At 36.6% G+C, this 17692-nt stretch overlaps 1 protein-coding gene across 1 annotated transcript; it reads right to left on the bottom strand.

Annotated features, from left to right (window-relative positions):
- Window positions 1–210: 210 nt before the first annotated feature.
- On the bottom strand, window positions 211–17454 carry LOC102259436 (chromosome unknown open reading frame, human C5orf22). The gene is made up of 9 exons (XM_005858114.2): window positions 17419–17454; window positions 17059–17204; window positions 14919–15068; window positions 11836–12265; window positions 9867–9929; window positions 9322–9443; window positions 7682–7748; window positions 5273–5412; window positions 211–2088 (listed from the first exon to the last, which is right to left on the bottom strand). Exons 1-9 carry the CDS (start codon window positions 17452–17454, stop codon window positions 1956–1958), a joined length of 1287 nt encoding a protein of 428 aa, XP_005858176.1. The 3' UTR covers window positions 211–1955.
- Window positions 17455–17692: the final 238 nt, after the last annotated feature.

Below are 17692 nucleotides of genomic sequence, written 5' to 3'. Positions count from 1 at the left end.
CTATGCTTACATTTAAGTCACTTTTTAAAGAAGCCACTCAAAAGCCCATGCTTCAATGATATTCGTGCCTAATCCAAACATTGTACTGTGATGTTCCTCATTGGTACTTAGAATACATATGAAGGATGTCTTGATAAATTAAATATTTTCCTATTTGAAATAAGCAAAGGTAGTACAAGTAGTAGCAAGACTCAGACATAATTTGCTGAGTTGGTTTTAGTCAACAAGTAGGGACTGAATTTTATTCTTCTAAAAGAATTACAGAGCATGAGAACTAAACAATCCAAGTGTCCCTAAAAGGAAATTGATGCCCTCTTGTTCTACCTGAGTTAAAACAATGATGAATCACATCAGTTCATGGGAATTATAATAAATGACTACTAGCTAAACCAGACCCATAAGATCAATGCTATGAACACACAGAAATTATATATAATTAATTAATACTACAGTTTGGTTTAAAATTTCAAAACCTCAATACACACCTGTTTATTTCTTTTAGCACACAAAATTAATTTACTCGTAAAAGTAACATCTGTTTACAGAACTCTAATAAAAATTTAAAAATAAATAGCACTATTTTACAATTCTGATCTTATAGAGAAATAAAACTTTTTGGCACATAATGTTCTACCAAAATAGAAAGTTAAAGCACTTTGCTTTGCTTTTCACAACAGAAATAAGCATTCACACTATCAGGCTTGGAAAATCAACTTGGTGACAAGAAAAACAGAATCATTGGAAAAATGGGATCTGCTGCCATCTAGTGAGTGGTAATGGTAATGTGACTGTGGCTACCGGCCATTAAGTTAGGTAACACTATAATTTTAGTGACATGCAACTCAACAGGTACACAAGGCCTGAAAGTTACATGCAAAAATGAAGACAACTACTGTGTTAGGACTGAGGAATAATGGTTTTTTTCTTCTATAAATGTCATCCTACCTTTTAAAGAAAAAGAAATCAAGTAGGTAAAAATGATTACTGAACATGAGGGATACTAAAGGGGAGACTTTGGCCAATTAAGTAAATGAAAAGTTCCATGATTACTGTAAGAGCGAGTCAGGTAGGCTCTCTTAGTCATGGGAGGCTGGTGGAAGGCAGTATTTATGGTAGGCCAGAAGGAAGGACTTAAATTTCTTCCCTACTATTTACATAAAGAGCTGGTTTATTTGAAAAAAGTATCTACCCAGACTGCCAATAAAGTGGCACTTAGGAACGAACTATAATGACAATCAATGCTCACACTTACCTTCATGGAGGCCAAAACTCCAGAATGGCTTTTCTGATTAGCAAACTAGAGTTAATTTTTGTTTGGTTGAGTTTACTGAAATAGACCTCCTCAACCAACAATGCTGAGAGCATTTTTAGCAAGAGCTGGGCTACAGAACAAACACTCATAGAGAGGTAGACTTCCTGTAAAATTTTCATGAACTGGCAAGTTTGTTTTATTGTTGTTATTATTATTTTGGTAGTAGCTTTTAAGAATATTACTTTCCTATAAGGCCATGTTTGTGGCTGTCCTTCCATGATTTGTTTCTTAGCTGTCCCTCAAAAGGGCAGGGCCATGTTTGTTCTGTTCATTACCATATACCCAGCACCAGCACGGAATTATGTCTGGCACATGTCTCAATAAATGTCAGCTAGTTGAGTGAATAAATCAATGAATTAATGAATCTCATACAGTCTAACCGACTTACAGGAAAAAGGGAAAAGAGGAAAAACAAAACACCCTCACAAAAGTGAGGACAATTACAGAAAGGAAGAAAGGTAAGCAACAGGGGTAGTCTTGATGCCAACAAAACTGCCATCATTCAACAACTGACGATACCTGAAGGATTTTAAGTCAAAGTTAATATAAAAACAAAGTGTTTTCTGGAAGACTCATTTACAAATAAGTTAATGAAAACCTGCTACTACATCGCAATGTAATAGGAGTCCAGTGTTTTGCTGTTTCAAGGTGGAGAGGACTCTGCTGAGTACACCAGGTGGAGGTCTAGAGTCCCATAGAGGGAGCGGAGCACACTGAGGACTTTTTCCTGAATGGCGTCCACTTGCTCAGAAGGACAGTAATCATCCAGACTTGACCTGGAAAAAAGAGAAAAAAGAACAAAATCCCACATAAATAGGATGAGATCACTGTGCAGTGAGGAAAAGCCTGTATGTGTTGATATCAATATAAAATAGGAAGTATGCTAAATTTTGGAATAATAGCAGTTGAAAGCTACTAAATGTTTATTCATGTCAGGTACATGACACAACTATGTTCTTTAATCTTCTCAGCCACACCAAGAAACAGGTACGTTTACCTTCCCTTTAAAGGAACCTGAAACCGAGAAAGATTAACATGCACAGGGCCCATCTTCAAAGGCCCGGTGCTTCCTCACTGGCCTGCTGTTGCCCTGAGAGGGAAATGTTGCTGGGAATCCTGGGGCTCATTATTGTAGTGACTGGCATCCTTCCCTTCTTCTATGTGTACATTGGGGCTAGAACTTAGGAGGGAAGAGGCTTTCCAACCGATAAAAGGGATCTGCTTCTAAAAACAATCTGTTAACTACACAAGTGTATAGGATTGTCCAAAATGAAGTGTGGGAATGTGCTGGTGTAGGGATTGATTTCCTACGTGGTAAGTATTGAGGAAAAGAGCCAAGTGGATGGGACAGAAATTGACATTTTGGGAGTTTTTCTAGAATCACCAAGGACAACTTGAATGGCCAGGCAGTTATGACGTCATTGACAAAGAGAGCTGGACTAAGATCTGAAATGATTTGATCAGTGTCTCCTGGTTCTGACCTGGGTGAGGTAGCCATTTAGAAGGACGGATTGGGAAGAGCGGTATAGAAACTTTTATAGATAGAAATGGGATGAGTTATCTAGCCTACTCCCTATCACAAGTATTTAAAACTGAACAAGTAACAGTCTTACTAAATAACCTTACTTGTGATAAACTCATTCCATTCTCTGGTGATTAGGTGATTTTTATGGCTTGATGTAAATATTTAACACATAATAAATGATACACAACAATGTTAAATTATTAAATACTGTCAAACATATGGATAAAGACCTACTTTGAAGAAGTATCATATACAAAAGATTAATTTATGACAAATAAGGGGCTGTTAAATGCTTTAAAAAAATTTCTGGCCACTTTAACACTATTAGATTGGTTCTTCCCCTCCCTCCCCTCCCCCCATTAATTGTGAGAGAGAGAAGAAGGGAGAGAGAGAAAGAAACATTGATGAGAGAGATACATCGATTGGTTGCCTCCCACATTTGCCCAGACTAGGGCCGGGGAAGGAACCTGCAATCCTGGTACTGCCCTTGACTGGGATAGAACTCGGGACCCTTTGGTGCGGACACTCTAACCACGGAGCACACTGGCCAGGGCTGGAGTGGTTCTTGATGGGAGTACCAACAGGGAGTTTTGGAATTCTGTAGGTACATTTTTGATTATCAAATCATAATTAGGGGCCAGAGAAAGAGGACAGGGCTGCAAGAATGCTTACAATATGCAGGATAGTCCTGCAACATAAATATGAATGACCGTTCTGTGTCCTCAATACTTTCCAAGCCCACAGAGCACTCACAGAGTGCAAAACCGGGTCCTGGTTTTCATTGTTTGAACCTAGAATGTATCATATGAAGAAAGTATTTTTGAAAACAGATTCAATATGTACTAAAATTTTCAGAAATGAAACTACTCTGTTAATTGAAGGAAGATTGGACCAAGAGACTGTTTTAACTAGAAAGACTGTCACTTATGGCAGCGTCGTTCAAGTTATTTGGCTCATACAACATGTGAGTATCTGTCTGCGTTTGTAACTGTTACATTTTGTGGCTCTGTTTTAATATGTATTACTTTTATCAATGACTTTCACTCCTCCTTTATGTTACAATGATATTTCTGTGTATATACATATATGAACATATATTTAAATTAGGTATATAAGTAGGTTACTGCTATAGACTAAGACTAAGTCTTTGTGTACCCTCCCTCCCCCATGAAATTCATTATTTGGAACCTAATTCCCAATGTGATCATATCTGGAGGTAAGCCTTTGGGAGGTGATTAGGTCATGAGGGTAGGAATCTCATAAATGAGATTAGTGCCTTTACAACCATGATCCCAGAGAGCTCCTTCACCCCTTCCACCACGTGAGGTTATAGGGAGAGGATGGCTTCTATGAACCAGGACCCAGGTTCTCACCACAACTCTGAATCTGCTGGTGTCTTCATCTTGGACTTCCCAGCCTTTAGGCTGTGAGAAACAAATTTCTGTTGTTTATATAAGCAACAGGTCTATGATATTTTGCTACTGTAGTCTGAATGGACTAAGACAATTGTATTATGTATATATTATGTATAATATCCATATACTTTAAAATTATGCACAGTTAGATTACCTATGAATTTTGTTGTAGGACCATAAAAGATGTTACAAAATGCTTGTCATACAAAACATAAACATTATTTGAGTATTTAAAGCAGTTATTTTAGAATCTAACAGTTTTCTATAAAACCAGCCCAAATATGAACATAGAAAATGAAGTTTTTGTTGTTTTAACTATTCAGCACATTAGTATGTTTAAATCTAAAACATGGCAGCACCTAAATATTCCTCTGTAGGACACAGAAATGGGAATTCCCGTGTTTAGTGTTTATTTGAATAATAAACACCAACTTCAAAGACAAGATAACATGTTCTTTGCTAACCATTACTAAGAGGGAAGAGAAAATACATCTGAAATTGAGCTGAGAAGGTAAAAAAATAGATTAAAAAATTACTGTATCAGTAATCAGCAGATTCATTCAGGGAGATTTGTATTAATTCATCTAGAAAGGTTGTCACTGCTATAACATTTGCCACAAACATAGAGGCTTACAGCAACACAAATTTATTATAGTTTTGTTGGAGGTCAGAAGTCCTGAAATAAAGGTGCTGCGGGACTGCATTTCTTCTTTTGGCTTTCTTTGCCTTCCCACCTTCTATAGGCTGCCTGCAGTCATTCCTGACCTTGTGGCCCCATCTCCATCTTCAAAGCCAACATCCTTGCACCTTCCAATCTCTGACTTTTAACCTATCTTCCTTGTAAGGATCCCCGTGATTACATTCCATCCACAGAGATAATCCAGGATAATCTCCATAGTTTAAGATCCTTGAGTTAATCAACACCTGTAAGGTCCTTTTGCCAATATAACATTTTCACAAGTTCTTAAGATTAGGACATGAATATCTTTGATGGGCCTTTATTCAGGCTATCACACTTACCTTGCAATTGTTACAAGAGTAGGTTTTGGTAAATTTTTCAGTAAATAAAATACAGCCTGAATAAGATACTCAATTTCTTGTTCTGTGCTGATATGGTGAGGAAGTTCTGAATAATCACAGGTTAGACCAGCCTGATGAACCTGAAAATAAGACAATTAAAAATTACACTGTAAGGCTTTATTGTTTTTAGAAGATTCTTTATCCATTAATTGCCTTGCTGACAAATCTTTTAATATTTTTGTGAATTGGGATGATTTTTTTCCTTAATAATTTCTGTGCCACAGAAGTTACTTATTCTCTCAAGTTTGTAAGAACTGGCCTATACTCTTATTTGAGCCTGATGCCTTTTCTAGAAATAGTTCTTTAACTACTCTTTAAGTTTATTTTATGATTATGGATTCATTCAGTTTCTGTATTTACGTCTTTCTGACAATTCAGTTTCTAGCAAATTATCCATTTCACCTAGATTCTAAAAGCTGATATAAAACTATACATAATATTCTCACCTTACCTTTTCTCCCAGTGTATTATTTTCTTTTTAAATAGATGCACTTAGTACTACATTCAAAGCTTTAGGAGAATATAAGGGAGAGTCTTCCTATCTTATTTAACCTACTGTTCCTAGTTTCTTGTGTATCCTTTGTGTATAAGCACATACTGCTGATATCTATACATGCGTTTTAAATATAAACGACTCACCAAACTCAATATGCCTGAAAGCTGGAAGTGGCTCACAAGCTGGCATTTTGCAGCTTCTGCTTTGAAGTTCTGGAAAACTGGATCTCAAATATGTCAGTTTTGCCTAGCGTACATGAGTGCAAAGCATGGGGAAAACACTAATCTGCTATTTTATTGGATTAACATCAAAGATTTAACTGGCAATGATCCGTCAATGTAGTAAATGACACTCTGCATGATCTTTTCTACTAAATTGATTAAAACACTCAGTGTCCTAACCCTGCAGCTATAGGCATGCCATATTTGATTACATAATCGGTGACTGAGCCCATGACATCCCTTCTCTCAACAGTGTATAAAACCCTCCCAACCATCACAAAACCCAGATGCAATGGAACAATGAAAGTAGATCTGCATGAAGTCACATGCATTAATATCACATGAGCGCAAGCATTTTTAAACCCTAAGTGTCTTCTCTTTCATTCTTTATTTTTTATTTAATCCTCACCCAAGGAGTGAGAATATTTTTCCCATTGATTTTCAGAGAGAGTGGGAGGGAGAGGAGGAGGTTAAGAAAGGGAGCGGAAGGAGAGAGAAACATCGATGTGATAGACACACATCAATTGGTTGTTTCCCACATGTTCCCTGACCAGGAGCTGGGGTTGGATCTGCAACCCACGTATGTGCCCTTGACCAGAAATTGAACCTGTGACCTTTCGGTGCCCAGGCCGATGCTCTAACCATTGAGCTCTGCTGGTCAGGGCTTCTCTTTCATTCTTAGTAACTGCCATTAAAAAGAAGGATGACTATGTATGGTGCTAGCTGGGTATTAGAAATACTGGGCGAACACTTTGTAAAGTATATGATTGTCTCACCACTATGCTGTACACCTGATTCCAATACAAAATAATACTGAATGTACACAAAAAAAAGATGAGTCTTAGATTAGCCACAATTTAACCAAAATATTCTTTTGCTGGTATTTTTTATTCTCATAAAGTTAGCATTAAGTCAATATGTAAACTTCAGTCCAAATTAGGTGGTTCAATTGTATTCCATGATTAAATAAAATATTAAGAAGCACCAGAAATAAAAGAACACAAGGCTGGGGCTGGGGGTATGTGTGTGTCTGAGCTCTGGCTCAAAATCAGAGAAAAGGCACATGAACTTCAGCTGGGAAAATTTATACTTCAAAGACTGCAGAATGATATCAAAATAAAAGAGATTATCATTAAAGGTATTCTCTTTTGCCACAGAATTCAAGTCACGGCTGGCAAACAGTCAGTTATACAGCTGATTCAGTTAAGATGTAAGAACCAACTCACCAGAGTGCTTTCTTGGGTCTTTCTGTTTGGTTTTTATAATCAGAAAATTTTACAGAGTCAGGAAACAAAGGAGGAAAGGAGTAAAAAAAAAAAAAAAAAAAATTGTATTCTTTCTTTTCTCTGGGAAGAAGAGATCTGACAGAAACAAAAACAAAACCCCACAAAAACAAAAACACAGCACTTTTGCCTCATAGGTAAAATTGGGAAAAATATGTTATTCCTAGAAAAATGAAAAATGTTCCAGCTTCTAAAAAGCATGTATTTCTTTTTCACCACTTAAAAAATATTCATTCACACTTCCCAAGAACATGAATAAAAGTGACCTACTTTAACAAAAAACACACTTTTCTACCCAGAAATGCCTTTGGAAAGGGCCAATTTTTTACTTCAATATAAAATAATTTACCATTTCATAGTCTGGCACGTCCATCCGTTTTTTCAAACTCTGCACAAGTGGAACTAGTGATTCCATTCTGGAAAACAGCCACAGCTCAATTAAACATCACAGCACCTCAACCAAAACTACAGCAGCCAGTGATACATTACCCTTAAAATTCGCCATTAATATGATTGTTGGGAAAGGAAAGATAACGCTGTTCAAATGTCATCTTAAAAATGTTCCCCCGCCCTAACTGGTTTGGCTCAGTGGATAGAGCGTCGGCCTGCGAACTGAAGGGTCCCGGGTTCGATTCTGGTCAAGGGCATGTACCTTGGTTGCGGGCACATATCTCTCTCCCTTCCTCTCTGTAAAAAATCAATAAAATATATTTTAAAAAAAAAAGTTCCCTGCTGTTTTCTTACCTAAAAAGGTTACAGATTGTGTTCAAGATTGAAAATTAGCACTTGAGAAACTGAGCTTTTCCTTTTCCTTAAAAATGCAAGTTCTACTGTGACTTTAAAAGTCACTTTGATCAGCAAGAAAAGTAAGTGCCTTTAGCACACAGTGTTGAAAAAAGCTTGAACTGATGTTAAAGTGCCGGGTTAATATTTACTGATGTGATTATGCATAAGTAATACATAGCAAAGGAAGGTATCTCTCCCTCATCATTTAGCCAAATAATTCCTCTCCCCAGAGATAACTGCTTTTCTAGTTTCCATTTGTGCACTGGGCCTCTAGTTTTCAATAACTGTTACATAACAAATCTTAGTGGCTCGAACTACTGATTCTAACTATATTTTGTTGCTACCTTATGACAGATTTCTCACATTTACATGTGGAGAATAGTCTGTTTGTGGGAGATCAATTTGAAAATAAGCTGGTTCTGGTCTTCTATGCTCATGGGCACACAAAGTTTGTGTCTGACAGTTTTATTTTAGTTACCTGGTCTTGTGAGTTTATATAACTTAAATAATTATTTTAGAGAACGGTAGCTATAATATTTATGTCACTTACTATTCTTTCAAACTAGCATTAATACTAAAGGCATTCTTCACTCTGCCCCCAAATAAATAGATGATCACTTTAAAAGAACTTTTGTCTCCCTATTTTCAGGTTGACACTGAGAGAATTAGCCAAATAAATGACCCAATGAAAACCTCAGCTCTCAAATCTTGCTCCTTGAGGCTATGGGCAGCTTGAAAAGAAACTCTTCTACTCATAGTTGAGCTATCCTTAAAAAGAGGCACGTTTTCATATTATAATTTACTAGTTTAGTAAATTTTTTTATTTTACTTAGAACAGGGACTGTCTTACTCATCTTTAATCTTCCATGAAACCCACCACATCTTGTATATAATAGGGGCAGCTGCTGCACAATGACTAAAAGCACACCCACTTGCTATGTGATTTGGGATGACTTAACCTCTGTGCCTTAGTTTCCTCATCTATAAAATAGAAATGATAATAATGAAGCCATAAGATTGTTATAAGTAATAAATAAGGTAATGCAAGGAAAACCTTAGAATTATATTGAGCACACAGAAAATAATAAATGCTAACTAGTATATTTGTGTTGAAATTTAATACTAATTTTTAAAAGCAATTTAGTAAATCTAGCAATCTATCTAGGACTGAAATATAGTAGAGTTGGAGAAAAAAGGTCTTACCCAGGGTTTGAAGCCCATTTCTGTACAGTTTCTTCATCATCACCATCACACAAATCAGCAAAAGTAGCTTCTAAATCTTCTAATTGGTGAATTCGAGTATCAACACAATCTACCAAATCTTCCTTTAAATGCACAGAAAAGCCGAGATTATAGTTATTCTTTCAAAAACAAGTAAAGGAGGGTGGGGGGAGTGGAAGTGGGCAAAGGGGGGATAAACGGGAACAGAGACTTGATTTTAGGTGGTGAGTGTACAATGCACTATGCTGATGCTGTTTTATTGGGTTGTACACTTGAAACTTGTATGGTTTTATTAATCAATGTCACCCCAATAAACTTAATTTAAAAAATACCCTCTTCTGTAAAACAAACAAATAAAAAATCTCAATTCAATTAATTAAAACATGATTTCCAAGTACAAATCATAGACTTCCCCAATAAACACACACACAAAGATTTCGGACAGTTGAGAGCCCTCTAGTAAACTGTTAAGATATTATTAAATATGTGACAAATAGATAAGCCCAAAAGAAATAAATGGAGGATACCTCTGTCAGGTTGGTGCCAGGCTTTTTAAATTGGTACAGCTCTTGTAAGATTTTGTATTCCTCCTAAAAACAACACAAAAAAATCCATATACTAGAAAAAAATTAATTTTTTCAATGATATGCTTAAGTGAAAAATGGCTGTGATATAAGAACATCTTATATAATCATTAAAAGATCTATCTGGGAAAATCAGGCAAAATGTATAATTCATATTTCATTGTAAATATTATCATTTCTTCAGAGTTAATTTTATCCATCTGGGCACGACAAGTAGAGGTCTATGATTATTTAGATAAATCACAATAGCTTCTGATATGTATACAGAATAAGGATTGTAAGGTGCAGCAGCATCATTATAAATCAAAAACTGAACTTGAAAAAAGACAGTTAATTTGAATCTCCCCAAAATAGATCTGGGACAACTTTCTGAACACTAAGGCAAGCAGATACACATTTCCATAAAATGCACCTTTGAATGCTCATTTGGACCATGAACTCATCAGTTTCCCAAATACATGATTTTATTTCAGATCAGTGCATACTGGTATTGTCTGGTGATTTGCATTTAAGATCTGCTGAGGTATCCTAAGGATCACAGGACTCAAAGATTAGTTATAAAAAGTACATGTGTAATTAGGCACCTCATTGTTTACTGAAAAATTTGTCACACAGGGTTTTATAGACATAGAATATCTTTGGGCTTGGCCAGCCTGGCTCAGTGGTGAGCATCGACCTATGAACCAGGAGGTCACAGCTCGATTCCTAGTCAGAGCACATGCCTAGGTCGTGGGCTCAATCCCCGATGTGGAGTGTGCAGGAGGCAGCTGATCAATGATTCTCTCTCATCTTTGATGTTTCTATCTCTCTCTTCCTCTCCCTTCCTCTCTGAAATATACGTATGTATATCTATATATATAAAAGGCTAATATGCCAAGTGTCCGATCAGTCACTATGACGTGCACTGATCACCAGGGGATGCCGAGCTGCTATGAAGCACATTGACCACCAGGAGCTGCTGAGCTGCAGTGACTTGGCAGCAGCGGTTCTCGGGTGATGCACTCTGAAACCAGAGAGGAGGAGCCCGATTCCTCACGGGGCTGTGCGATTCCACTTCGGCCATGGGTTATGTTGTTGCTGGGGCACTGTCGGCCCCGAATCTGGTTTACTCAATACTTGTGTTTGCGTTCCACACCCTGTACAATAGCAACTTTGCAGAGTGCCCTCTCGCACTCCGGGACTCCTCAGGGGATGTCAGAGAGCCAGTTTTGGCTGATCCCGGGAGTCCAGGCCGAGGGACCCTGCCTACCAGAGGGACCCTGCTCACTCTGTAGATGCCTTTTGAGCCATGGTGCCACCCCAGGTGCGGCTGGCCGGGGAGGGACCACGGGAGGTTGGCTCCAGGGCGTGTCTGGCCTGTCTTGCCCAGTCCTGCCCTGCCGACCACCTTCTAATTAATTTCCTTTCAATGTGTATGAATCCGTGAACCGTGCTAGTATGTATGTATGTGTGTGTGTGTGTGTGTGTGTGTGTGTGTATGTGTATATATATATATAAAATCATCTCTGGGAAGATACCATAAAAAACTGACCATAGTATTTGTTTCGAGGTAAGAATCTGAGGGAATGGGAATAGGTAAGAGACTGACATTCTTTAATGTACACACTTTCTTCTATTATATCACTTTTTTTTTTCAACCACCCATGCACACATCACCCCAATTACTAGTAATAGATGCAAAATAATAAATACTATCTAGAGCAGGGGTCTGTTTTTGTATGGCCTTCAAGTTATGAATGGTGTATATAATTACAAAGGGTTTGAAAGAACAACAAGGAAGAATATGTGACAGAGGCCATAAGACACCCTCCAATACACTCATTACTATCTGGCTGTTTGCAGAAAGTTTGCTGATCCCTGATCTACAGAAATGTCATATAATTCTCAAGATCTACATTTTAAAAATGTTTACCTGAGTGAACATTTCTTTGAAGGGATTCTTGACTGAAAAAAAATCTAAGTCAATATCTAAAACAAATGCATCCCCTTTCTTCAAAATTTCCAGAATTTCTCCAGAGCTGACTGTAGTCTGGCATTCCTGGCTCTCAGAAGAACGTGAACATGAAGGTTCCAGGCTGGTGTGGACCCTTCTCTGGGTCACCGTGTCCTTTTCCAATCCTTCTGAACAAGAGGCACAGTTAGTAGAGGCAGTGTGTTCTGCGTCTTCCCGTGCTAGCTTTGGTTTCTTAGCAGAAGACACTGCATCGTTTTCCTCTTGATTGTTACAGAGTTTATATGGCTTTACCATAATTACATCCAATTGTAAAGGTTTTTGGTTCTCTAGCTGGTCTTCAGTTACATAAAGACCATCACTTAGGAAGTAGTGATCTGTACTTGTTACCCTGGATCAGAGGAAAAAACTATTTTAAAGATGAATAGACAAATTAACTGCTGTTTCATATAGCATTTCCATGGCATTGCAGATCTATAAGGACGGAATTAGACAAATGTTACCCTGGATCAGAGGAAAAAACTATTTTAAAGATGAATAGACAAATTAACTGCTGTTTCATATAGCATTTCCACGGCATTGCAGATCTATAAGAAAGGACATATTAGACAAAACCTGAGAGCTGTCTTTAATATTGCACTTCCTATTCTTCTGTAGAAATAGCATTCCCCAAGTTTTTAACTGGGCACACAACTGCCCAGTCACAGTTTGTCTGGTAGCTAGGTGTGGCCATTTGACTAAGTTCTCGCCTTGCTCTCCCCTCCCCACCGACTGGCATTATGACATGGAAGTGGCAAGCCCACTTGGAATATGAGGACAAAGGCAACATTCTAGAGGTAATGGGGCAAAAAGGTAGAAGGAACTGGGGTTACCCAAACTACAGAACTGCCATCTAGGCCCTGGATTGTATGCGGTAAACTAATCTGAGAAAGGAAAATGATGCTGTTCAAGCCGGTGCCTTGGCTTTCTCTCATACCAGTTGAAACTTTATCCAACACCCTCCCCCTCCCCCAAAGAAAATCACTTAAGAGAAAAATTACACATCTGGAAATAATTTCTCATATTAGAAGCTCCCTCTGATGTATTTCAAAGCTTCGTTAAACTTAATATAATCATAATATTTTAATATAAATAGCAACTTAAAAAAATCTTGTACACGTGCAGAACATATTTCACAAGTTGTAGATTTCTGATTTTAGACACATTGGCATGATCTTAGCTTTTCAACTATATTATGCTTTGGTAAGTATTATGAACAGTGAATGCAGGCTCTATCCAACTAAAATAATGGTTAATAGTTATTTCCACCCACTCTACTCCAACATATACAGCCTTAAATTGAAAAAGACATAATTGTCCCAAAAGATTAATGATGCAATAAAACTAATGTCCAGGCTTATTAAAAACTGTATCATCCTAAAAAAGACAAAGGCTTAACCTAAATCTGTATTCTTCTTTAATAATGGATATTTTACTTTGTTAGTATTAGTACAAACATACACATTTCAGACTGCATACCTACATGTATGGGAGTTTCTTTCATAAATTTTTACTTGTAGGATTAAGATCATGAGAAAATCAAAATCTTCCTAATATTGTTATTACACTGAGTTTCAAATGTCTATTTCAGATTGCTCAAAATTATTTGATTTTGCAGAAATCCGTTATAGGTTAAAGCAGGCTTACTCACTGAAGTATTGATAAAAACCCTACCACTCTTTCACATATGCTGTTATTATGTATAATATTTATTATATGAGGAACCCTATTTATTTAGTATTATATCCTCAATAAATAAAATTTCATATATACAAAATTAAGTTATTTGTGTAATTGATAATAATATATAACAAAAGTGAATCGTATCATGAAGGTAAGCCAGAAGTAAAAACTATCATTTTCAATGAGAAAGATTATTTCATTTTCAATGTATTATCATTTAATCCCACTATCCTCCAGGTTATAGAAAGTTATAGTTCCACTACTTAAAACATTCATCTCATCACAAGAGAATTAAGAAGATACACAAAACATTGGTTATATAGCTTTACAACAAAAATATTTGCACGTGTATACTGCCAGAGTATTCTGTAATTTAATTTAGATTATCTAAAGCTAATCATGTTAATAAAATTAAAACACCAAATCTACTTTTTAGTCATTTGATTTATAAAAAAATAAAAAATAAAATAAAAGAGCCCAGTTGGTGTGGCTCGTGGTTAATCATCGACCTGTGAACCAGGAGGTCATGGTTCTATTCCTGGTAAGGGCACAAGCCCAGGTTGCAGGCTCCATTCCCAGTAGGGAGCCTGCAGGAGGCAGCTGGTGAATGATTCTCTCTCATCATTCATGTTTCTATCTCTCCCTCCCTCTCCTTTCCTCTCTGAAATCAACAATAAATAAATTACAAAATAAAAGTAAGATAATTCTGCTTTTTCACCACTAATTGCTCCATTCAGCAGATCATAGTTATATTGGAAGAAAATAGTAAATGTATCATTAAATATTTAAATATAAAAGGTACTTCAACGATTTAATGGAGTTAGTCAACAATGGAGCTAAAATTCTAGATGATGAAGATCATGTTATTCAAAAACAGACTTGGCACCCTGGCCTGGTGACTCAATTAGTTAGAGTGTTATGTCCCATACACCAAAAGGTTGAAGGTTCGATCCCGGTATTCCCAGTTGGCGCCCGTGAGAGGCAACTGATAGATATTTCTCTCTTACATCAATGTTTCTCTTTCTCTCTCCCCCTTCCTATTTTTTCTAAAAATCAATAAAAAAACAACCACCAAACATATCCTCAGGTGAGGACTGGAAAAAAAACACAACAAAAATCTTGACCAGTAACAAAATATAGATGGTGTGTGAAGAAGGTCAAGAGACTTGAAAACCTGTTCCTGGTGTTTGAGAACTCTTTTTAGAAGAGCGGAGGCTAATTCTGACTCTATGTATATGTTGAGATACTTATAAATTATTGCAGGAATCCAACATAAGATAGAAGCATTCAACCTTTCATACTCATAAATATGAGGAAATTACCTGATTGTTGTGGTAGAAGTGTCTTTGCCTACTAAAAAGTGATGTGTACCCTCTCTGATTTGCTGAGCCCATGTGGGATGAAGCCATATTACATTGGAAAAATGGCCAGCATAAACTGCAGGCATAATCCAGTTCTCAATACTTAATTCTCTGGAAGAGAAACAGAGAGGAAGAATGAAAACTATTAGTGAGTGATTTTTTTCCAAATGTAATTTCATTCACAATAATATTTTAAGACAGCAGGTTTCAGAGCATGATCTGAGGGACCCTTAGGAGGTGCCTGAGACCTTTCTTGTGACCACTAGTTAAAACAGTTTTCCTAAAACACTAAGGCATTATTTCGTTTTTTCATGGTATTGACATTTGCACAGGTGGTGCAAAGCAATGGTGGGTTGATGTCCTAAGATTAATCAAGGTAATAGAACCAAACTCTACTAGTAGTCATTGTATTCTTCACTACCATGCACTAATGCTCTCCCCACTCCATCAAAGTCAGTTTCAGGTAAGAATGTCCTTCATGATTATAACTTGATCTTGAGTATACATTTTAAAATGTGGCTTATATCTATTTTTATATCACAAAATGAGAAGTGCACAGAAAGTACTTCTGCTACATACTTTGAAGTAAGTGGTTGTCTCAAGGAAAAGCACTTGTGATTCAATTGCAGGCTAAATACCAAACTGATGAATAAACTATGGTTATTCAGACTTGAATCTGAATTGTTGGATTCTACAGTCTAGTTAAGCTTTAGGAAACTAATACTTATCAAGTGCCGGTATAATATTAAAGAATATTCACAATGATCTGAAAAGGCTATGAAAATTATCTTCCTGAATCTTTTTCATATACTTCCACCAAAACAACATATGGCAACAGACTGGATGCAGAAGCAGATATGAGAATCCATCTGTTTTTTATAAAGGCAAATATAAAAGAGATTTATAAAAATTTAAACAGTATTACTCTTCTTACTAAATTTTTTTTCTTTAGAAAATACATTTATTTTTCCATAAAATTATTAAGGCTAACATATAGAGGTCTATTGTTATTTTGAAATTAATATTTTATATAGATCTGTTTTAATTTCAAATATGGTAAATATCAATAGATATAACCCACATTAAAGAAAAAGCTCAATGATTTTTAGGGTATACAGGAATCCTGAGACTAAAAAGTTTAAGAACTAATATTCTATGACTAACTGTACAATCTGCATACCTGCTTCATAATTCTTTTCAATTTCTAAGACATAGAACCTCTAAATATAAAAGAGTAAGGACAATGGCAGAGCTACCATGTTTCTTTAGAAACTAGTGCTCTGAATTGGGGTTTTGGAAAAAGTGAAATGTAGTAGGGTAAAATTAAATCACACAAGTATCTATCTTTTAATTTTATAAATCAGAAAAATTACTGCTATGTAACTTTTTATATTGTACAAATAGGCTACATTCTAACAAATATGTACTTAAAGAGGCAGGGACAGAATTTCAGGGAACTTTCTTACAGAAGAGAAACTAATAAGTAACTATTTAGAAATACATTAGGTATGATCCTTCATGAAGAATAGAGTTACCAATTTCACTTTCATCTCAATGATTCTATATAACTGAAAATCAGCAGGATTTGTGGCCTGAAAGTAACAAATTGGGAGGTTGAAAAAAACTCAATACTGGAAGACAAGATATACAAATTAAATTATTGCACATTTTCTTGTGCCTCAGTTTTAAAGTGGAAAGGAAGGGAGAACTGGCTCAAATAACTTACCAAGTGTCTTCTTTTTCTAAAATTCTGTATTTTATAGCAAAATCTGGCAAACATTGGCTGAGCCACCTGTCTTTGTAAATAAAGTTTTACTGGAACAAAACCACAGCCATTTGTTTACATACTGTCTAGAGCTGCTTTCACACTAGGAGGGCAGGGATAAGCAGTTGCATCAGAGACCATATGGCCAGCAAGCCTAAAATATCTACTACCTGGCTCTTTAAGAAAAAGTCTGTCAACACTAGCTCTAAATAAAATATAAAAGGCAAACAAAGCAAACTTATGAGCTTAACAAAATCTATTTCCCTTAATTGCTTATTATCTACTGCAGATGGTATTTCAAGCACATAAACAATCATTAACAAAACCATATATTACCCAAAAAGAGTTTCCTTATCAAACACGGTGTCAGCTGGCATATTCACAGGAATAAGGAGATCTGGATGTGAATCAAAATGCACAAAACTTATATTACTGTCAGGAAGATGTTTTGAGCCAATGGCGCGGTATATGAACGGCAGAACCTGTAAAAGACACATGCACACATTCAGAATTGGCACTGAAATCATGAGCATACACTCATCTGCAGATTGAAAAACGTTAAATGTAACTGCACGTCATCTGAAGCACACCAAGTTGTTAGCAAGCAGGAAAATATATGTCGGAAAAGGTGCTCATTGTAGATGATTTAGATAATGATCTCAAGCTTTATTTTTTCCCTCAGAACTTCCAACTTGCACCTCCAAAGGCTCTAATGGGCATCTCTGCTGTCATCTTGCCACCACAACAAACTTAACAGACAATGTGAAGAAACAAAGGATGAAGGCTCAGAAAACACCTGCTAGTTCATACATGTTCTGGCACTAAAGATGTGTTCACGCTACTCTGGGTCTCAGGACCCTTTCCATACTTTAGGAGGTGCAGTTGGGCTAGGCCAGTGGTCGGCAAACTGCAGCTCGTGAGCCACATGCGGCTCTTTGGCCCCTTGAGTGTGGCTCTTCCACAAAATACC

The sequence above is a fragment of the Myotis brandtii genome, unplaced genomic scaffold (assembly GCF_000412655.1).
Source record: "Myotis brandtii unplaced genomic scaffold, ASM41265v1 scaffold115, whole genome shotgun sequence".
Lineage (NCBI taxonomy): Eukaryota > Metazoa > Chordata > Mammalia > Chiroptera > Vespertilionidae > Myotis > Myotis brandtii.
This window is presented reverse-complemented; position numbering and strand designations above follow the sequence as displayed.